This window comes from Oncorhynchus gorbuscha, linkage group LG16 (genome assembly GCF_021184085.1).
Source record: "Oncorhynchus gorbuscha isolate QuinsamMale2020 ecotype Even-year linkage group LG16, OgorEven_v1.0, whole genome shotgun sequence".
NCBI lineage: Eukaryota > Metazoa > Chordata > Actinopteri > Salmoniformes > Salmonidae > Oncorhynchus > Oncorhynchus gorbuscha.
Window position 1 is genome coordinate 18362297 of NC_060188.1, and position 22378 is coordinate 18384674.

Below are 22378 nucleotides of genomic sequence, written 5' to 3' on the forward strand. Positions count from 1 at the left end.
ACAACAGATCTATAGAATGGGTCACAAGGTTAAGATCTGTATGAAAGATACCTATAATACGTAGCAGACAGTATCTGCTGTGTCAACAGTTTTCATTGTATAGAGACCAGTGTCTGGTCCTCCTACTCCAAACTGGAACCATCTCTCCCTGGTACGGTAAAGAACAGAAACATTAACTCAGGCTCTGGAATGCTCTTTAGGTTTTATCACCCAAAAGACATTGTAAATCTCCTGTCAGTGTTATCTCTCAGAGGTCCATCTGTCACGCCTTGGTCATTGTATCTTGTGTTTTTGTTATATGTTTGGGTAGGCCAGGGTGTGACATGGGTTTATATGTTGTATTTCATATTGGGGTTTGTATTAATTGGGAGTGTGTATTATTAGGGGTGTGTCTAGTTAGGCTTGGCTGCCTGAGGCGATTCCTAATTGGAGTCAGCTGATTCTCCTTGTCTCGGATTGGGAACCGTATTTAGGTAGCCTGAGTGCGCGTTGTATTTAGTGGGTGATTGTACCTGTCTCTGTGTTAGTCACCAGATAGGCTGTAATTAGTTTCACTCGTTTGTTGTTTTCGAATTTTCAGTTATTTCATGTACCGCTATTATCTTCATTAAAAGTCATGAGTAACCTACACGCTGCATTTCGGTCTGACTCTCTTCAAACAACAGAGGAACTACACGTTACAGAATCACCCACCACCATTCACAGACCGAGCAGCGTGGGAACTGGCAGGATCTGAAGGTGGACGTTATGGACAACAGAAGCAAGGAGTATACTACGTGGGAAGAAATCGACAGGTGGGCAGCCGGCCGACCCAGAGCGAGTGCAGGAGCCCGCCTGGGATTCCCTACAGCAATGCGAAGAGGGCTATACACGTATGTAATCGAAAAGGAAAGCACGGTTATACAGAGCGAAAACCGAAGGTAACGGGAAAGCACAGAGAGAGAGTGGCTGAGTCAGGAATCAGACCTGAGCCTACTCTCCCTGTTAATCGTGAAGAGCAGTTGCAATGGGAGAGACTGCATCATTTGGAGATTTGGACATGGGAGGAGGAATTAGACGGTAAAGGACCCTGGGCGCAGCCGGGAGAATATTGCCGTCCCAAGGAGGAAATAGAAGCAGCTAAAGCGGAGAGGCGCAAGTATGAGGAGGCAGCACGGCGACGCGGTTGGAAACCGGAAAGTCACCCCAAAAAAATTATTGGGGGGGCTAAAAGGGAGAATAGTTATGCCAGGTAGGAGACCTGCGCATACTCCCTGTGCTCACCATTGGGCTAGAGAGACCGGGCAGGCACCGTGTTATGCTATGGAGCGCAAGGTGTTTCCAGTGCGGGTGCAGAGCCAGCTGCGACACATACCAGCCCTTCCTATTGGCCGGGCTAGAGTGGGCATCGAGCCAGGTAAGCTTGGGCAGGCTCGGTGCTCAAGAGCTCCAGTGCGCCTGCACGGTCCGGTCTATCCAGAGCCACCTCTACACACCAGTCCTCCGGTAGCAGCTCCCCGCACCAGGCTTCCTGTGCGTGTCCTCGCGCCAGTACCACCAGTTCCAGCACCACGCACCAGGTCTCCAGTGCGCCTCGCCTGTTCAGCACAGCCAGTGCTTTTCTCCCCTCCTGTGCTATCGGAGTCTCCAGCCTGTTTAGCGCAGCCAGAGCCTTTCTCCTCTCCTGCGCTGCCGGAGTCTCCCGTCTGTCCAGCGCCACCAGTGCTACCAGTCGGCCCAGCGCGTCCAGTGCGCCTCGCCTGTTCAGCGCAGCCAGAGCTTTTCTCCTCTCCTGCACTGTTGGAGTCTCCCGCCTGTTCAGCGCAGCCAGAGCCTTTCTCCTCTCCTGCGCTGCCGGAGTCTCTTGTCTGTCCAGCGCCACCAGTGCTCCCAGTCGTCCCAGTGCGTCCAGTGCGCCTCGCCTGTTTAGCGCAGCCAGAGCTTTTCTCCTCTCCTGCGCTGTTGGAGTCTCCCGCCTGTTCAGCGCAGCCAGAGCTTTTCTCCTCTCCTGCGCTGTTGGAGTCTCCCGCCTGTTCAGCACAGCCAGAGCCTTTCTCCTCTCCTGCGCTGCCGGAGTCTCCTGTCTGCCCAGCGCCGCCAGTCGGCCCAGCGTCACCAGTCTGCCAGGATCCACCAGAAGTGCCAGTCTGCCAGGATCCGCCAGAGGTGCCAGTCTGCCAAGATCTTCTAGATCGGCCAGACAACCTGAATCATCCAGTTCCACCAGCCAGCCAGGATTTACCGGAGCCTACTACCTGCCTGAGCTTCCTCTCAGTACTGAGCTTCCTCTCAGTACTAGGCTTCCTCTCTGTACTGGGCTCCCTCTCAGTACCGGGCTTCCTCAGTCTGGCTGCTTCCCCCGGGCTGCCCCTCTGTCCCGGCTGCCCCTCTGTCCTGAGATGCCCCTCTGTCCTGCTGCCCCTCTGTCCCGAGATGCCCCTCTATCCTGAGATGCCCCTCTGTCCTGAGTTGCCCCTCTGTCCTGAGTTATGTCCTGAGTTGCCCCTCTGTCCCGATCCCGAGCTGCCCCTCTGTCCCGAGCTGCCCCTCTGTCCCGAGCTGCCCCTCTGTCCCGAGCTGCCCCTCGGTCCCGAGCTGCCCTCAGTTATGTGGGGATCAGTGAGGACTATTAGGCCATGGTCGGCGGAGAAGGTGGATTATCCTAGGACGCGAAGGGGAGGAACTAGGACATTTATGGAGTGGGGTCCACGTCCCGAGCCAGAACCGCCACCATGGACAGACGCCCACCCAGACCCTCCCTATGCTCTTGAGGTGCGTCCCGTATTATTAGGGAGTCCGCACCTTAGGGGGGTTCTGTCACGCCTTGGTCATTGTATCTTGTGTTTTTGTTATATGTTTGGGTAGGCCAGGGTGTGACATGGGTTTATATGTTGTATTTCGTATTGGGGTTTGTATTAATTGGGAGTGTGTATTATTAGGGGTGTGTCTAGTTAGGCTTGGCTGCCTGAGGCGATTCCTAATTGGAGTCAGCTGATTCTCGTTGTCTCGGATTGGGAACCGTATTTAGGTAGCTTGAGTGCGTGTTGTATTTCGTGGGTGATTGTACCTGTCTCTGTGTTAGTCACCAGATAGGCTGTAATTAGTTTCACTCGTTTGTTGTTTTCATATTTTCAGTTATTTCATGTACCGCTATTATCTTCATTAAAAGTCATGAGTAACCTACACGCTGCATTTCGGTCTGACTCTCTTCAAACAACAGACTAACGACGTTACACCATCCTCAGAAGAACACACACACACAATAGTTAAGAATATTCTATTCTGTTGCATTTAAACAACCATTTGATGCAATAACAGTATTATAACATAGTCTTGCAATTTTCCACCATAATATCTTTAAGCATGGTCAAGTTAATAATTATACTGTGGATGAAGCATTAAACCACCCAGACACATCAAAGATGCAGTCGTCCTTCTGAACTGAGCTGCAGGAAAGGAAGGAAACTGCTTAGGGACGTCACCATGAGGCCATTGGGCAACATAGTTCAATGGCTGTGACGCGGGAAAACTGAGGAGGGATCAGCAACATAGTAGTGACTCCACAATAATGACTTACATCACAGAGTGATAAGAAGAATACAAATATAAATGTGTTTTTGTTTTTAACATGCACGTGTATGCAACAAGGCAGTAAAGTAACACTGAAAAGACAGAAGAAGGACGGTAAAAGAATCGTGCTTCCCTTATGTCATCAGCCTCGAGATGTTTTTGAGTGGAAACGGGCGTTTCTCAGCATTTTGAGTGACCGGGTTCTAAACATGGCAAAGGAATACTCTTTTTGGCCTAAATGCAAAGCCTTGTGTTTAGGGCAAATCCAACACAACACATCACTGAATAGCTGCCTTCTTATTTTCAAGCATGGTGGTGGCTGCTTCATGGTATGAGGGGAGCCTAGTGGGTAGCCTAGTGTTGGGCCAGTAACCGAAAGGTTGCTGGATTGAATCCCTGAGCTGACAAGGTAAACATCTGTTGTTCTGCTCCTAAACAAAGCAGTTAACCCCTGTCCCCCTTTAGACTGTCATTGTAAATACGAATTTGTTCTTAACTGACTTGCCTAGTTAAATATAAATACAAAAATGCTTTACAAAGACTGGGGTGTTTTTCAGGATGAAAAGAAATTGGATGGAGTTAATCACAGCCAAAATCCTAGAGGAAAACCACAGCAATTGACCTTTCAGCAGGACAATAATTTACAACATAAAGCCAAATCTACACTGGAGTTCCTGAGAGGCCAAGTTACAGTTTTGACTTAAATCTGCTTGTCAAGGTTGTGCGCTACTGGTGTAGAAGTCAGGTGCAGGAGAGCAGAGAGTTGTGATCAGGCGCAGAAGCAAACAACAGCTGGACGCAACTGCTCAAACAAACCTCCAGCCAAAAGTGAAAGTGTAAAGCATGACAAAGTCACAATGAAGGAAAAGAGTTTAACAATGAATATACTACGGGTGAAATACGGTACCCGGGAAACACCAGCCTGGCGCGTCACACAAAAACACGTAACAAATAACAATTCCACACAAAAACATGTGGGGGGGGGGGACAGAGGGAATATATACTGTATGTAGTGTGATTAGGGAATGTAAACCAGGTGTGCGGGGAAACAAGACAAAACAAATGGAACAACGAACAGTGGAGTGGCGATGGCTAGAAGACCAGTGATACCGATCGCCAAACACCGCCTGAACAAGGAGAGGAGCCGGAGAGGAGCCGAGGAGTCGTGACTGCTTGAAAATCTAAGACTTGAAAATGGCTGTCTAGCCATGATTCCCTACACCTTGACAGAGCTTGAATACTTTTTAAAAGAATAATGGGCCAATATTGCACAATACAGGTGTGCAAAGTTTTTATGAGACTTACCCAAGAAGACTTACATCTGTAATCACTGCCAAAGGTGTTTCTAACATGTATTGAATCAGAGGGTTGAATACTTACCTAATCAAGGTATATTAGTGTTATATTTAGTATTTAGTATTTTTTACATTTTCTTCCACTTTGACATAAACAGAGTATTTTGTGTAGATTGTTGACAAAAAAACCCCACAATAAATCCATTTAAATCCCACTTTGTAACACAATAAATCCATTTAAATCCCACTTTGTAACACAATAAATCCATTTAAATCCCACTTTGTAACACGATAAAATGTGAAGATATCCAAGGAGGGTGTAGACTTACAAAAAAAAAAGTTTTATAAAAAGGTATGCAAAATATTTTCCAGCAGTCTCAATGCCATCACTTCATTGCCCAGAATTAGATGAATGCTAATTTCATTACAGCTCAGTGTATGAGAAAACAGGACATTCTTCAAGTTTGTCACTAGTTACCATAGCTACAAAGTCAAAATTATGGCCAAACCACACTTATTTCTATAATTTATCTTTTAAAAATCATTTTTTAACCTAACCTAATCACTAACCACATTGCTAACCTTATGCCTAACCTTAAATTAAGACCAAAAAACAATTTTTTTACTTTGTGGCTGTGCTAACTAGTGACAACCATTCTTCTATGACATTATGCTGATGTCACAATGCAACCGCACTGTGCTGCCCCACTTTCAGACATTCTCACAGCTACAGCTAGTGTCATCATACATCCCTGTGGCACTGTGTGCTGAGACAATCTTGTCCATCAAAGCTCTGTCTCTGTACCCTGTGAAGAGAAGAGAGGAAGCAGGGGGCTGGCGAACACTACGCAGAACCCCCTGTCACCACCAGGAAGAAGAAACCATGACCGCCCTCCGGGACAGCATGTTTTTAGGAGGAGGGAACACACGGAGGAAAGAACTCACCAACATCACCATGGCAGCCTTCATGCTTCCCGTGCAGCACCTCAATGAGATCACCCCTCTGATTCTGCTGGAGTTCCACCCTGAGGTGGAGGCTGACACTGTGGACTGGCTCCTGGGGAAGATCCTTACACCTGAGCCTCTGGGGGGACTAGACCTTTTGGCCAGAGTGATCAGCCAGACCAGGGCCGGGGGTGCCATCATGGTGGTGGGGGCCACGCCAGAGCGGCTGCTCCTGGAGGCTGACGAGGACCTTCTGTTCAGACACAAGCCCTGCTGCCCTATAGGAGGTCAGGCACGGGAGGTGGGGGACCTGGGGGACCTGGGGGGGATGCGCCCCACGGAGGGGGTGTATGGGATGCTGTCATCAGCTGAGTGTGTGACCCTGGTGCAGAGGATCCTAGACAGGCTGAGAGTGGGGGAGGGAGAGGAAATTCAGGTGCTCCAGCGGATTCCCCTCCTTCCAGGAGAACCAGTGATGGCCAGTCTGTCCCGCTTAAGAGTCCTAACTAGCATCTACCCCATACATGAAGCCCCACTGCTTCAGAGCCTCCAGGGGAGGTGGTGGGCTGGCTGGTGTGGCCTCAAACCCTTCAGCCAGAGAGAGCATTGGCAGCTGCTGGAAGATATCAGGGCTTATTTCGGGGAGGCGGTGGCCCTCTACTTTGGGTTTGAGGGTTCGCTCATCAGTGCTCTCCTCCTGAAATCCACCTTGTCCATGTTTCTCTCCTTCTACCCCCTCAGGCTGGGGAACAACCTGGTCTTTTTCACCCTCTCTAGTGTGGTGTGGTCAGAGCTGTTCCTGCAGGGCTGGGGGGAGAATAGCAAAGCCCTGCAGAGGGACTGGGGGACTGTGGTCACTCATCTGTCACACAGTCACTCATCAACAGCAGCAGCAGTGCCCAGGGTGGCACAGGGCACAGCACCACCACAGCCCCAGATCGATGCCCACCCTTTTGGAGAGATGAGCTTGAGGAGACTGCAACACTCCTTTGCCTTCCTAACCTGCACCCTCTGCCTCTCCTCCATTCTGATCCTGATGTATTTACACCTAGATGGACTAGTGGGGGACTTCATCCTGAGAGAAGAGCTCAGTTTCCTCTTTCACAACATCCTTGTCTACCTCCCCAAAATCGCCCTCACGGTTGCCATGGCAGGGATGGACTGTGTTGCATTCCAACTGTCCCAAGGCCTCAGCCCTGATCCCGAGCCGCCAGTGCAACAGTCACCAAGGCAACAGCCCCTGCTCCCTGAGGTTATCCTCTCCTGCCTCTTCAACCACTTTTCCGTCCACTTCTACAGGGCTCTGATCTTGAAGGACCTCGCCATGGTGCGCTTCCACCTGTCTGTGCAGCTGGCCACCCATCTGGGCATCAAGCTACTGTCCGCCACACTATTTCCCCGCCTCAGGAGGATGAGGACGCCCCTTGGCCGCGCCCACCAGGAATGTCAGTCTCCCGTCCTTAGACAGATCATAGAGCAGAGCAACAGACCACCGTGTGACACCCAGACCTGGAGCTACCTGGAGCTCCTCATCTCCTACTGCCACGTCATGTTCTTCTCAGGCATCTACCCCCAGTGTGCCCTCTGGTGCTTGTTGACCATCATAGCTAAATCCTGCATGGACTTGTGGCACCTGTGTTCAGGCGCACGCCGCCCCTTCCCCAGAGCATCCCCCGGGGGTAACGTTTTGTGGCAGCGGGTCTTCTGTGGCTTTGAGGCCCTGGCTGTCCTGCTCAACTCCCTCCTGCTGTGGTCCTCTATGGAGTTCAGGCTTCTCTTCCTGAGCTATACTGGGTGGGAAATGTTCAGGGCCTTCCTCCTGCTGCAGCTGTCGCTGCTGAGCCTGAGAGGGGCGGTCACCTTCCTGCTCCTCTACCTGGCCTGGTTTGTTGGCAGAAAGGCAGAGCAGCCTGAGACTCGCCAACCCCACCTCCACAGGCTCCATCGCCACCAGCACCATCAACAGCAGCACTCTCACATACGGTAGAGATGCAGCAGCCACTCAGCTTTAGGCTTTGTGGGAGGATCATTGTGTCCTGCAAATAAAGTGAGGAGTGAGGAGTGACATACTGTAGGTGTGCTGTTTGTATGTGTTTGTGTAGGGGTATCATTTTTCTTTTACAGAGTATATCAACTTTGGCATTAGAGTACAGAAATCTTTGTCAAACAAATCAAGCTCACACATCTATATCTGGGATCTTTAGAGGGTCATTTTTAACCGTTGTCCCATCTACTGTAGGCTATGCCCAGGCTTTGGCCTACGTTGAATGGTGATAACAGTCAGACAATTAACACTGTGACTGGAGTCCTTCCGCCCTGTCAGTAGGACTGACAGATGGTGCTAAGCAAGGCTAAACTCAGTGGTCATGTCTTTGACCTCACAGATGAGACACTCTCCACTGAGTCTGATCACAGACCGGAGAAAGTCCTTGTAGGAGAAAGTCCCAGTAGGAGAAAGTCCTTGTAGGAGAAAGTCCTTGTAGGAGAAAGTCCCAGTAGGAGAAAGTCCTTGTAGGAGAAAGTCCCAGTAGGAGAAAGTCCTTGTAGGAGAAAGTCCCAGTAGGAGAAAGTCCCTGTAGGAGAAAGTCATTGTAGGAGAAAGTCCCAGTAGGAGAAAGTCCTTGTAGGAGAAAGTCCCAGTAGGAGAAAGTCCTTGTAGGAGAAAGTCCCAGTAGGAGAAAGTCCCTGTAGGAGAAAGTCATTGTAGGAGAAAGTCCCAGTAGGAGAAAGTCCTGTTTTAATGATCAGCTTTTTGAGACTGATATATGTTTGGTAAACATATGACCGAGCTACAGTATGTATCAAATGTGTCTGTCGAATAAAGATACTGCACATCACTAGATTACAGTGGCATTCTACAGTGTTTATGGACTTACACCCAGGCCTTCCAGTGCCATAAGAGGGTGCTGCTAGCCTTTGATCCTTCAAACATTGCTATTGCTTTCTAAATTGAAACTCAGACATAGCAGGTAGTCTCCTGGGTTTTTCTTCTACATTTTTAAGATATAACTTAAAAATAATATAAATGTCAAAGCTATTGTAGTTCTAGACTTTGGCCTAAATTAATCTGCTGATGATAAGACTCATAGTATTGATCAATATAGACTGTTCTGTTTTGTCATTCTATGTTAGTGAACCCTCGACTCAAACATTTCTGGTGTTAAAACAGAACCCTGTTTCCACTATTCATCTGAGTCACATCATGACAGTGTTTTATTTGTGGGTGGACTGAACGTTGGTTATTCCATGTCATTAAGGACAATAATGTTCATTATGAACTGTCAGTGGTACAATATCTGAGATGGGAAGGGCTGATCCCAGCTGTCTGTCTCACCTCTAACTTCTGACTCACGGCAGATAGAGAGACCCCCAGTGAAACCTTAGCTTTAGCCACAGAGGCCCGAGCTCATGTACACTGGGTGGGTTATGGTCAGCTAACTATGCTTGCTGAGTCAAACATGGTTGCACCCAGGATAATAGTCATCTGGCTTTCAAAATGCATCTGGGTCCAAGCATATAACAAAGAAAATGTAAATGCCAATGACTGTAGGTCCTTGTTTGTTCACTGTCACACGTGACTATAACATGAAGGACAGGAACTGTCCTGTAGCAAGATAAATTAGACAGAGTTGATTTGAAAAGGATATTTAATGTATGCACTTAATTTCTCCTCATTTCTCCTGATAAGCCTGATGGGACAAAACGGAGATATGTACGGACTGAGATATGATTAGGGCATTTTTACGTTTATTGAAACATTTATAGTAGTTTTGATTCCCTTCACATTTATGCAGTCCTTGATAATGACATTTCTCTGTATTGTGGATGACATTTGTCATTTTGATCGAACACTGAACAGGAGTTAAACCTTTACAAGCAGAGCAGTTAAATGAGAGAGGACATCTTTTGTACATTGTGAATATTTGTCATGAATTTGTAATGTTATATACAAAACAGATTTTAGTCTTACAAAGCATGGAATGTTCAAGCTAACACTAATTCAAGTTTCTGCCCGTCGTAGTGAATTATGCAGTTCTACCATCCCAGTTCCTTAATTATACATTTGAAACGCTAATCTTATAGAAGTCCTGGTATTGGTGACCTCCAGTATCAGTCCTGTTCCCGTGGCAGTGGCCTGTTCACCATACCTGCCTCCCAACGCTGCCACAGAGGAGTTTTCTGGCCGCCTGCCTTGTAAACCTTGGGCTCCTGGAGAGATAATGCAGGACACAGGAAATGGATTTAGCTAGACTGGTTAGCAGTTTAGGTTTTCTTACATTTCAGTCAATCTCCATTTAGCCACACACAGAACTTGAATATAACCACATCCCTTGTCAGATGTCAAATATTATAGCGCAGTTATCTTTGAAAATAAATGTTGAGGTCAGCTTTGCCAGCAAAATACACCGATTCTAAACAGAACCCCTACTGTTACATTGCTAGCAGAGACAGACATACAGTATAATTGCAATCAAAGCTTGTGAGTGAATGACATGTTGTGTTCCTGTCACAGGGAGGAAACTTTTAGGAAAGCAGAGCTGTACCTGTGTTTGTCCAGGGTTCACCCTAGCACTCTTAGGATTGGGAGGAGGCCAGGTCCGATCCAACTTCCCCTTGGATTGTCGGCCATCAACTGCAGAGAGGCAGGATAAGGAATAATGAAATGGGATAAGGAAAGGATTTACAGACTGATCTAGCAGGCTCCAAAACACTGCTAAGTAAAAATACAAACTCCTTCTAGACTCCGTACCATTTGAAGATGTATCCATTGCAGTTACTATAATTCATATTGTAATTCCTCCGATGGCTATTTTTGGAACTAGTTCATTTGATTTGAATCATGCTAGAAGTCAAGGAAATGATCTTCTTCCGTCTGTCCCCCCCAGACCTCTAATATCAATGGTCACAGGTATATATCCCCATGCCCACAAGTTTATCAATCTAGAATATACACACTCATATGATTCTATATTACATGACAGGAATAAGCTGTGACTGCACTGTGCTCACAGAACCCCTTGCTGTCCCCGAAGACATATCTGTCATCTCAAACATGCAGATGCCCAGAACACCCTTGATCTGATCTTTCTGGCCATTGTACTGCCGTGGTAACTGTGGTTACATCCTACAAAGTCCCCCTGTGGCATGTGCTGCTGATTCAGATAAGTGTTCAGCCAGAGGGATCTTGCCCTAACCCCTGGTGACAGGGATGACACTAAGTTGACGACAATACTGTGCCCATAATAACATTATCTGATGCTAATGCAAATAGGCAGACATTAAAGTGCTTGGGCTGAGATGAATGTGTGCTGTGGAATGAAAGAGGCTATAACTGGCCTATCCACTTTCCCTCAGATATAACTGGCTTATCCACTTTCCCTCAGATATAACTGGCCTATCCACTTTCCCTCAGATATAACTGGCCTATCCACTTTCCCTCAGATATAACTGGCTTATCCACTTTCCCTCAGATATAACTGGCTTATCCACTTTCCCTCAGATATAACTGGCTTATCCACTTTCCCTCAGATATAACTGGCTTATCCACTTTCCCTCAGATATAACTGGCTTATCCACTTTCCCTCAGATATAACTGGCTTATCCACTTTCCCTCAGATATAACTGGCTTATCCACTTTCCCTCAGATATAACTGGCTTATCCACTTTCCCTCAGATATAACTGGCTTATCCACTTTCCCTCAGATATAACTGGCTTATCCACTTTCCCAGATCAGATATAACTGGCTTATCCACTTTCCCTCAGATATAACTGGCTTATCCACTTTCCCTCAGATATAACTGGCTTATCCACTTTCCCTCAGATATAACTGGCTTATCCACTTTCCCTCAGATATAACTGGCTTATCCACTTTCCCTCAGATATAACTGGCTTATCCACTTTCCCTCAGATATAACTGGCTTATCCACTTTCCCTCAGATATAACTGGCTTATCCACTTTCCCTCAGCTATAACTGGCTTATCCACTTTCCCTCAGATATAACTGGCTTATCCACTTTCCCTCAGATATAACTGGCTTATCCACTTTCCACTCCCTCAGATATAACTGGCTTATCCACTTTCCCTCAGATATAACTGGCTTATCCACTTTCCCTCAGATATAACTGGCTTATCCACTTTCCCTCAGATATAACTGGCTTATCCACTTTCCCTCCAGATATAACTGGCTTATCCACTTTCCCTCAGATATAACTGGCTTATCCACTTTCCCTCAGATATAACTGGCTTATCCACTTTCCCTCAGATATAACTGGCTTATCCACTTTCCCTCAGATATAACTGGCTTATCCACTTTCCCTCAGATATAACTGGCTTATCCACTTTCCCTCAGCTATAACTGGCTTATCCACTTTCCCTCATCCACTTTCCACTTTCCCCTCAGATATAACTGGCTTATCCACTTTCCCTCAGCTATAACTGGCTTATCCACTTTCCCTCAGATATAACTGGCTTATCCACTTTCCCTCAGATATAACTGGCTTATCCACTTTCCCTCAGATATAACTGGCTTATCCACTTTCCCTCAGATATAACTGGCTTATCCAAGATATAACTGGCTTATCCACTTTCCCTCAGATATAACTGGCTTATCCACTTTCCCTCAGATATAACTGGCTTATCCACTTTCCCTCAGATATAACTGGCTTATCCACTTTCCCTCAGATATAACTGGCTTATCCACTTTCCCTCAGATATAACTGGCTTATCCACTTTCCCTCAGATATAACTGGCCACTTATCCACTTTCCCTCAGATATAACTGGCTTATCCACTTTCCACTCAGATATAACTGGCTTATCCACTTTCCCTCAGATATAACTGGCTTATCCACTTTCCCTCAGATATAACTGGCTTATCCACTTTCCCTCAGATATAACTGGCTTATCCACTTTCCCTCAGATATAACTGGCTTATCCACTTTCCCTCAGATATAACTGGCTTATCCACTTTCCCTCAGATATAACTGGCTTATCCACTTTCCCTCAGATATAACTGGCTTATCCACTTTCCCTCAGATATAACTGGCTTATCCACTTTCCCTCAGCTATAACTGGCTTATCCACTTTCCCTCAGATATAACTGGCTTATCCACTTTCCTCAGATATAACTGGCTTATCCACTTTCCCTCAGATATAACTGGCTTATCCACTTTCCCTCAGCTAGGTGTGTTTATTATACGTTGACGCAACACCAAATCACGATGGCACAAACAAATACTTTTTGCTAAAATTCTACTATGCTCCCCCTCACTTTGCCCCAATTCAAACACAAAGCAATTCTACATGTAATACAGGACATGTCCACTGACCTGATGCTGTGAAAGAGGAGGTGGATGAGGGAATGCGTGTGGTAGGTGAGTCTGGGCTGGGGTCCTCTGTGCCGTCTGGCCTGCCCCCACCGACTCCTGCCTCTCCGTACAGACTACACCTCTGCCTGCGCAGCTCCTCCTCCCTCTCCCTGGCTTCCCGGATGTCCCTCTCCACCTCTGGCTTCATGGCCAGTGAGGGACGCAGCTTAAAGAAGGGGTTCTCCCTGAGGATGTCGTCCTCATCCCCTGGCTGTTCTACCCTCACCTCATCCGTGTGCTCCTCCTCTGTAGAGACAGTACCCCCTATACTTAGGCAGTCTAGGCTTCTGTAGAGGCGCTGAGCTCCTCTGTCTCGGTTTGGATAGTGGGCTATGATTGTGTCGTCACTTTCCAGAATAACCACCTTCCTCGCTGCTCCTTTAGCGGCGGGTTGGTTCTCTGCACTGGGGTTTTGGCCTGAGTTAGCCTCCTTTTGGGCCTTTAAGTCAAACAGCTGGTGGGAGTGGGCTCTAGAGAGAGGGCAGCCTTTAAAAGAGACAAGCTCCATGCTACGCGTCCTCTCCAGCACAGAGGGGTAGACATGACCTCTCATCCCCAGGCCTGCTGTGGTGAGGGGTCTCCTGTGCCTGGTGGGTCCTTCTGCATTGCCTTGTTGGAAGGCTTCAAACAGCAGCTTTCTCTCGCTCATCTGGCGTACTGTTCCCTTGCTGTAGACTCCAGGGATCTTTCCCAAGTTCACCAGGACAAGCTCCCTATGGATCTCCTGGCTGATCTCCTTCTGCATCTTCTTCTCTGAGAACTGCCAGTCAGCGCCCTGCCCCGGCCCAGCCTTAGAGGACAGTGTCTTAGCCAGCAGCGGAGTCTTCATCAGGGGGATGTCTACCACCTCCTGACCTTCCTGGGTGTTTGACATGCACCTGGACCGACGCAGGCTCTGCTCCCTTTCAGCAGATCGCCGGATCTCCCTCTCGATGGGAGTCTCCTTCTGGGGTGGGGGAGCCTTGTTGTCCATGATGGGGGCTGTGGTCGTGTGGATCTCGTGTGTGCTGACAGGGGAGAAGTCAGTGGACACCCCGCTGTCACTCTGGTCATCGTCACTGCATTCCATCTCAATCCTGACCATAGGTTGGACACTGAGCTGGGCAGAAGGATGAGACTGGGCCTCCTCCGCTTTCTCTCCTGCCACTGTTTCAATATGTTGTTTCTCTGGAATCTCTGTGTCTTCCTCACTTACCGCTGCCCTCTCTTCCACCTCGACAGTCTGTACTCTCTCTCCCTGATCTCTCTCTTCCACCTCGACAGTCTGTACTCCCTCTCCCTGCTCTCTCTCTTCCACCTCGACAGTCTGTACTCTCTCTCCCTGCTCTCTCTCTTCCACCTCGACAGTCTGTACTCTCTCTCCCTGCTCTCTCTCTTCCACCTCGACAGTCTGTACTCTCTCTCCCTGCTCTCTCTCTTCACCGCTTCCCTCACTCCCTCCTTCCTCTTCTTCTTCCTCTTCCTTCCTACACTCGATTTGCTCTACCTCCTGGTAGCCTGTATCCTGATTGGTTGTCTTCATGGCTACCTGGTGTGCGGGCGGAGGCTCCTGTGGCACCTGTTGTCCGTCCTGTCTCTGTTGCACCAGATGCAGGCGATGCAGCAGCTGCTCCCCCTGCTGGATGTCTTCAGCTACTGTCAGGCTGCTAACCTGCTGCTCCTGCTGCTCAGAGGCAGGTGACTGAGGCGAGGGCACTAATACTTGTTCTCTGGATAAGCCTCTTGAAATAGATAGGTGAGGCTGGAGGCACTGGACATCACTGCTAGCACTGTCTCTCCTGACCCACTCGTCTTTGGTCATGTCGTAGTCTAGTGATCTACCATCGACCATGTCCTCAACATCATTGTTAGTCTCGTCTGTATGTTCTGGCTCTATGATGGTCCCTTCATGGGTTGGATGACTATTGTTGTCAAGGCTGTGCTCTGGCTCAGACTCCCTTGTCTGTGATGATGGGACAGAATGTGTCTCTTTCAGAATGCTGGTTTCCATGTTCGGATGTGGCTGCTCAGGGCTACTGGCACCCACTGCTTTATATCTGTCTGTTGGCGGTGGCGTGACAGAGCCAGGTATTTCAGTCAGCACTGTGATATCCACAGATCCTCCCTTCTTCAGTTCAGTCTGCTGCTCCTCTTCCACTGTTACTGTAGCCTTGTCCATGACTGGAGTGCTGCTAGGCTGCTCAGACTGAACTCCATCTAAGCTCCTGGGATTTTCTTTAGCCTCTGTGACGCTTATGGCCCCAACATTGGGCTCCGTAGTGCTGCCCTCTTCTGGACAAGAGGGGTCTTTGCATGGTGGGGAAAGGATGAAGACGTCATCATCCTCTTCCATCCTATCGGGGTGGCTTGCACTGACCAAAGGGGGAGGTGGTATGACAGCCTGCCAGGCCTCACAGGGCTTTTCCCCAGAAGTCAGGGAGGAGTTGTCTTTGGCCATATCTGTGTCCTCTGTCGGTTTACAGCCAACCTCCATCCAGAGACCACAATCCTCCTGGGAGACTGGACCCTTAGGAGATTGGGGGCTGACCATGGGCTCTGTTTCCATAGTGATGGGGTATAATTCCGTAATTTGAACTTCACACCTTTAAATATTTTATTTGTTCTCCTTTCACTGCCTTTGGTTTCAGTCTCACAATCTGAAAAATAATGTTAATGACTTTGCGATTAGAGGCATGTTATTTGAGCCCCTTCAAAAACATGCACCACTAGGCTTAGGTGGTCTACCATTCAGTAAACCAAATAATTACGAAATGTCTTTAAAGTGTGTACTAAAAATGGCAATTTTTATAACAATGTCATATATGTCAGGTAATACCAGCAGAAATAGGACAATAAAGTAAATGTTTGTGAATCTGCTGTTGTCCAAGTTTCTTTTGAGGAATGCTGACAGTTGAAAGAAAGGATGACGGTCATTATGCCAGCTTTGGCCTGCCATAATGTGATGTCACTAAAACATGTCATGTCACTAAAACATGGAACTTGGATTAAAAAAATGTACAAAAAAATTGCAACTTCACATTTTAAGCTTTAAAATGAAGGAAATGATCTTAAAGTTGTAGTGCATTCTGTTCTATCTCACCTGACATATTTACTAGCTGACACTACAATGGTGATGCAGTTGACCTGAGCAGAGTTCTGCTTACTAGGGAGAAGAGTAATCAGCTTTTCACTGTCTGGCACATCCACTATGCATCTGCTACAGGAGCCTCCTTCACAGCTTTCTCCTCCAGAGCCATATCACTTTCAGCCTTAAGCTCAAAACATTGACTTCATGACAACATACTCATTTCAATTCCAGCCAATTTAGAGAGCTGTATCTGTGAGAACCAGTTAACCACATTATGAAAATTCATGTTTACTGTATGTCATTTGCATGAATGTCTCCATGTCTACACCACACCTGTTAAGATGACTCCAGATTTTTTACGATGCATAATGGCAAACTGATCAGAACCATCATTGTCATTGAGGTTGTGCAGTTCTGTCTGTCATCATGTCTAATTACCAATGCTCCCATGTAATCTACAGATGCATGATCTTCATTTTAAGACAGCAGGAAAATAATCATGCAGCAACAGAAAATGGGAATTATTGTCAGGATTATAGTTAATGGCCATTTTTACAGGGGTTGATACATTTTTTGTTAGGGCAAATCAAGTCTGAAATTTAAAAGTGGAAATTACAAACTTTAGAAGCCTTTTAAAAACACTACAAGTTTGCGTTTCCTGCCGTGCAGGAAAATTCTCAGCAACAAAAGAGTGATGCAATGAAATTCCTACACCTGTAGTCACCTCAGGTGCAGGTGAGATTTATATGTCTATATTTACCCTCAGGCTTATAGCCATACTCCTGCCCTGGATTAGCAAAAAGCCAGCCACACTATGTATGAAGTGATTGCATCGCAACACATTTGAATGATATTTAATGAGCTTATCTCCTCCATTAAGGGGAAGTCAACCAAACATTTCTCAGTGATACAAATACAAGCTCTTCCTTGAAAACCACAATGAATTATACTTATTACCTCATGACATATCAAATATCCTGAAATCTCAAATATTTAAAGCCTTTTCGTGGGAATAAACTGTAGGCTGTATATATCTACATTAAAGTAAAGCCAGACGCTTGTTTCAAGAGTTGTTACTTTGTGATCAATAATAACAGCCATACTGTTCAAAACCATTATTATTCGTTTGTGAAAACTAAATGGGTTATGGAAATTATATGTAAATGAATCATATGTATCTGTGAGTGCTACTAATGACAAAACGTTGGTAACTAACAGTATAATATCAGAATACGGCAAGGTACTGTAAAATGAATAATAAGAAAGAGACCCACCTGTTTGCAGTGTCGTGGCTGTGTCCAGGCGTCTGTCTGAATGATGCTGCTAGGCTGCTGCTGAGACCCGTGAGAGGTGAGACTGCCTGTCACTCAAAAGGCGAAGGGACTGAAGCTCATTGACTACACATCGAATTGCTACAGGGCTGGCCCACGTGGGGAAAATCTTAGGGAAAATGGCATAGCACATCTTCCAGAAAAATAGTATCTCTTTTAAACTAGGGATTTCATGGCTAATTGTGGTAATTCTGCACATCGACACATCCAGCCCAAAGCGAGAGGGGAAAAAAATACTTTGTAGTCGCCAAAGTTCCGTAGCGTGTCTTTAATGGTATGTCACAGCTCATTTGCAATAAAGAGTCCTATACATGAACATCCTGACAGGAACGTCATGACAACTACTGCTGATCAAAAGGAAAGACCGAGACAAACAAAAATCTTAAGAATATGAAATATATTTTGTTTTGATAATCACACACACATTCCAGTTTTTTATCCACCTTCATTAACAGACATGGCTAAATCAAAATTCAACTACCAAACACACTTACACATACAAATCGCACTGAATAGATGTAATGGCAACCAACCCTTCATTAGCAGACATGGCTAAATCAAAATTCAACTACCAAACACACTTACACATACAAATCGCACTGAATAGATGTAATGGCAACCAACCCTTCATTAGCAGACATGGCTAAATCAAAATTCAACTACCAAACACACTTACACATACAAATCGCACTGAATAGATGTAATGGCAAATCAACCTACTTCATTACAGACATGGCTAAATCAAAACCCTTCAAGCAGACATGGCTAAATCAAAATTCAACACACTTACACATACAAATCGCACTGAATAGATGTAATGGCAACCAACCCTTCATTAGCAGACATGGCTAAATCAAAATTCAACTACCAAACACACTTACACATACAAATCGCACTGAATAGATGTAATGGCAACCAACCCTTCATTAGCAGACATGGCTAAATCAAAATTCAACTACCAAACACACTTACACATACAAATCGCACTGAATAGATGTAATGGCAACCAACCCTTCATTAGCAGACATGGCTAAATCAAAATTCAACTACCAAACACACTTACACATACAAATCAACACTGAATAGATGTAATGGCAACCAACCCTTCATTAGCAGACATGGCTAAATCAAAATTCAACTACCAAACACACTTACACATACAAATCGCACTGAATAGATGTAATGGCAACCAACCCTTCATTAGCAGACATGGCTAAATCAAAATTCAACTACCAAACACACTTACACATACAAATCGCACTGAATAGATGTAATGGCAACCAACCCTTCATTAGCAGACATGGCTAAATCAAAATTCAACTACCAAACACACTTACACATACAAATCGGAATAGATGTAATGGCAACTTCAAATCAAAAAATTCAACTACCAAACACACTTACACATACAAATCGCACTGAATAGATGTAATGGCAACCAACCCTTCATTAGCAGACATGGCTAAATCAAAATTCAACTACCAAACACACTTACACATACAAATCGCACTGAATAGATGTAATGGCAACCAACCCTTCATTAGCAGACATGGCTAAATCAAAATTCAACTACCAAACACACTTACACATACAAATCGCACTGAATAGATGTAATGGCAACCAACCCTTCATTAGCAGACATGGCTAAATCAAAATTCAACTACCAAACACACTTACACATACAAATCGCACTGAATAGATGTAATGGCAACCAACCCTTCATTAGCAGACATGGCTAAATCAAAATTCAACTACCAAACACACTTACACATACAAATCGCACTGAATAGATGTAATGGCAACCAACCCTTCATTAGCAGACATGGCTAAATCAAAATTCAACTACCAAACACACTTACACATACAAATCGCACTGAATAGATGTAATGGCAACCAACCCTTCATTAGCAGACATGGCTAAATCAAAATTCAACTACCAAACACACTTACACATACAAATCGCACTGAATAGATGTAATGGCAAAACCCTTCATTAGCAGACATGGCTAAATCAAAATTCAACTACCAAACACACTTACACATACAAATCGCACTGAATAGATGTAATGGCAACCAACCCTTCATTAGCAGACATGGCTAAATCAAAATTCAACTACCAAACACACTTACACATACAAATCGCACTGAATAGATGTAATGGCAACCAACCCTTCATTAGCAGACATGGCTAAATCAAAATTCAACTACCAAACACACTTACACATACAAATCGCACTGAATAGATGTAATGGCAACCAACCCTTCATTAGCAGACATGGCTAAATCAAAATTCAACTACCAAACACACTTACACATACAAATCGCACTGAATAGATGTAATGGCAACCAACCCTTCATTAGCAGACATGGCTAAATCAAAATTCAACTACCAAACACACTTACACATACAAATCGCACTGAATAGATGTAATGGCAACCAACCCTTCATTAGCAGACATGGCTAAATCAAAATTCAACTACCAAACACACTTACACATACAAATCGCACTGAATAGATGTAATGGCAACCAACCCTTCATTAGCAGACATGGCTAAATCAAAATTCAACTACCAAACACACTTACACATACAAATCGCACTGAATAGATGTAATGGCAACCAACCCTTCATTAGCAGACATGGCTAAATCAAAATTCAACTACCAAACACACTTACACATACAAATCGCACTGAATAGATGTAATGGCAACCAACCCTTCATTAGCAGACATGGCTAAATCAAAATTCAACTACCAAACACACTTACACATACAAATCGCACTGAATAGATGTAATGGCAAACAACCCTTCTTTAACAGACTGTTCTGGTCACTGACGGAATACAGTACCATATTCATAACCATAACATTTGTATTACTGATGAGGACACTCTAAAAGTGCTTCTACGCCTGCATTGCTTGCTGTTTGGGGTTTTAGGCTGGGTTTCTGTACAGCACTTTGAGATATCAGCTGATGTACGAAGGGCTATATAAATACATTTGATTTGAACAAAAGAGTTGCCATTGAAAAAGGCACATCAAGCATTTCTAACATTAATATTTAAAAATCTATTTCCAAAAAGAAACAGATCAGTGGTTGTTGTATTCTTCATCTATTCTTAATAGTCTTCATTCCTAGAGGAAATAGTGCTGAGTACTTGTTTTGGGCTGATACAACCAATCCAGAGGAGTGTGAGATGAGTGCTGCTGGGATTCTGGCAGTAAAACCTAGTTGCATTACTGAACTGTGTCCAGCAGGAGGCAGAAGGGCTTTGTAACAGTCACACTGGAGTCTGTTCACAGAGCTGTTTGAAGAGAGGAGGATAACAGTAAACACTCCATGACACAAGCCATGTGGGACTGTAGTCTCAGAGGATACCAGTGACATTTTAGATGAGGCACGCTGGAGCACATCCTGTGCAATTTAGACAATGTTGTAGATTTAGGCCAAGCATACAGGGGGGGGGGGGGTGATGCTCTATCATGTGCAGAATCACATGATAGAGCAGCACTTGGTATTGTGTTTGGATGCCCTCCTTCCTGTTTCCTCGGCTCTGTAGCGTGGGGTTGGTCTGGGGGCATCATCCTCATGTCCCAGATCCTCAACCTCTTCCCGAGTGTAGCCCAGGATGACAGGTGGGAGAGGGCCCTCCACAAAGACAACCAATCCACTCACGTCCTCCTCATCATCCTCATGCCCCACAGCCTCAACCTTTTGCTCAGTGTAGCCCAGAAAGGGTTCAGTCTCAGATCCAAGAACAGGAGACTGGAGAACAATCTCCTCCTCACCCGAGTCAGAAATGATCACCCGCTCCACCTCCACCAACTCTCTATCATCCTCATGGCCCAGACCCTCCCTCTCTGACTTTACCTCAGTGTAGCCCAGGAAGGTCAGTGTGACAGTGCCCTCCACAAAGTCTACCTGACCTACTCCTGTCTCCTTGTCCATCTCATCATCTTCACAGCCCAGATCCTCAACCTTTTCCTCAGCGTAGCCCAGGTCGGTCAGTCGGGTAGGGCCCTCCACAATTTCCACCACTCCTATTTCTACCTCCTCGTCCATCTCATCATCCTCATGTTCCACAACCTCAACCTCTTCCTCAGTGTAGCCCAGGGATGTAGGTGTGGCAGGGTCCTCCACATTGTCCACCTCCTCTTCCATCCCACCACCAACCTCTATCTTCTCCTCTGCCTTCTGTTGTGGTACAACTGGGATCTCATCCAGCAGCACTTGCATCCCGACATCGTTGATGACACTAAGGAGCTGTCCCAGCTCCTCAGCAGAAGGCTGCCCCTCTGCCCCGCCGACGTGGTGGACGCTCTTCCTGCTGTCATTGAACACCGTCTCCCCCAAGGCCCTGGGTGCTCCAGACACGGGCACCACAGACCTGATCTTGGTGACCCCTGTCTTTGAATCCCTCTCCACCTGCACTGCAACCATCCCCAGCACTGCAACACAGAGGGAGAAATTATACTGGGCAATATAACAGTCAAGTCACTATATTTGGAATCATGGTCAGAGCATGGATTACCTGGGCTATAGAAACATAAAATATTAATGTTATATTCTACCCATACCACCACTCAAATACTATCAATATGGCCTTTCCCCTAAAGCAAGGCCTACATTACCAGTAGGTGAAGGACGAGAGGGCACATTTTTGTGTCATATGTCAGAGCCCTCTTTGCTAATGTCAGCCTGCACAACATGAGTAAACAGCACAAGGTCAATGTGCAGGCTCACAGTGCACAACCCAGTCCCCTTCCACTCTGCATAGCCCCCAGCATGCATAAGAAATGTACCAAGAGAAACAAAGTGGGCTAAA

At 46.0% G+C, this 22378-nt stretch overlaps 3 protein-coding genes across 3 annotated transcripts in view; 1 reads left to right on the forward strand and 2 right to left on the reverse strand.

Moving 5' to 3' along the window:
- The first annotated feature begins 5514 nt into the window (after positions 1-5514).
- On the forward strand, positions 5515-7776 carry LOC123999039 (anoctamin-10-like). The gene has a single exon (XM_046304367.1). The coding sequence runs from the start codon at positions 5515-5517 to the stop codon at positions 7774-7776; it is 2262 nt and encodes a 753-aa protein (XP_046160323.1).
- A 1659-nt stretch (positions 7777-9435) lies between these two features.
- LOC123998796 lies at positions 9436-17559 on the reverse strand. The gene is made up of 4 exons (XM_046303944.1): positions 17497-17559; positions 13117-15791; positions 10334-10422; positions 9436-9998 (listed from the first exon to the last, which is right to left on the reverse strand). Exons 2-4 carry the CDS (start codon positions 15698-15700, stop codon positions 9900-9902), a joined length of 2772 nt encoding a protein of 923 aa, XP_046159900.1. The 5' UTR covers positions 15701-15791; positions 17497-17559; the 3' UTR covers positions 9436-9899.
- A 1519-nt stretch (positions 17560-19078) lies between these two features.
- Positions 19079-22378, reverse strand: part of LOC124000305 (paralemmin-1-like) — a 35750-nt gene continuing 32450 nt past the window's right edge. Inside the window, exon 8 of the mRNA XM_046306578.1 lies at positions 19079-22001. Within this exon, the coding sequence (XP_046162534.1) occupies positions 21046-22001 (956 nt within the window). The 3' untranslated portion in view covers positions 19079-21045. The remainder of the gene's footprint in view (positions 22002-22378) is intronic.

Coding starts and splice junctions, on each gene's coding strand:
- LOC123999039 (XM_046304367.1), top strand. CDS start 5,515: ATGCTGATGTCACAATGCAACCGCACTGTGCTGCCCCACTTTCAGACA.
- LOC123998796 (XM_046303944.1), bottom strand. CDS start 15,700: ATGGAAACAGAGCCCATGGTCAGCCCCCAATCTCCTAAGGGTCCAGTC. Junction 10,423..13,116: donor CTCCTCTTTCACAGCATCAG/GTCAGTGGACAT, acceptor GCCTCTCTGCAG/TTGATGGCCGACAATCCAAG. Junction 9,999..10,333: donor TGAACCCTGGACAAACACAG/GTACAGCTCTGC, acceptor TTATCTCTCCAG/GAGCCCAAGGTTTACAAGGC.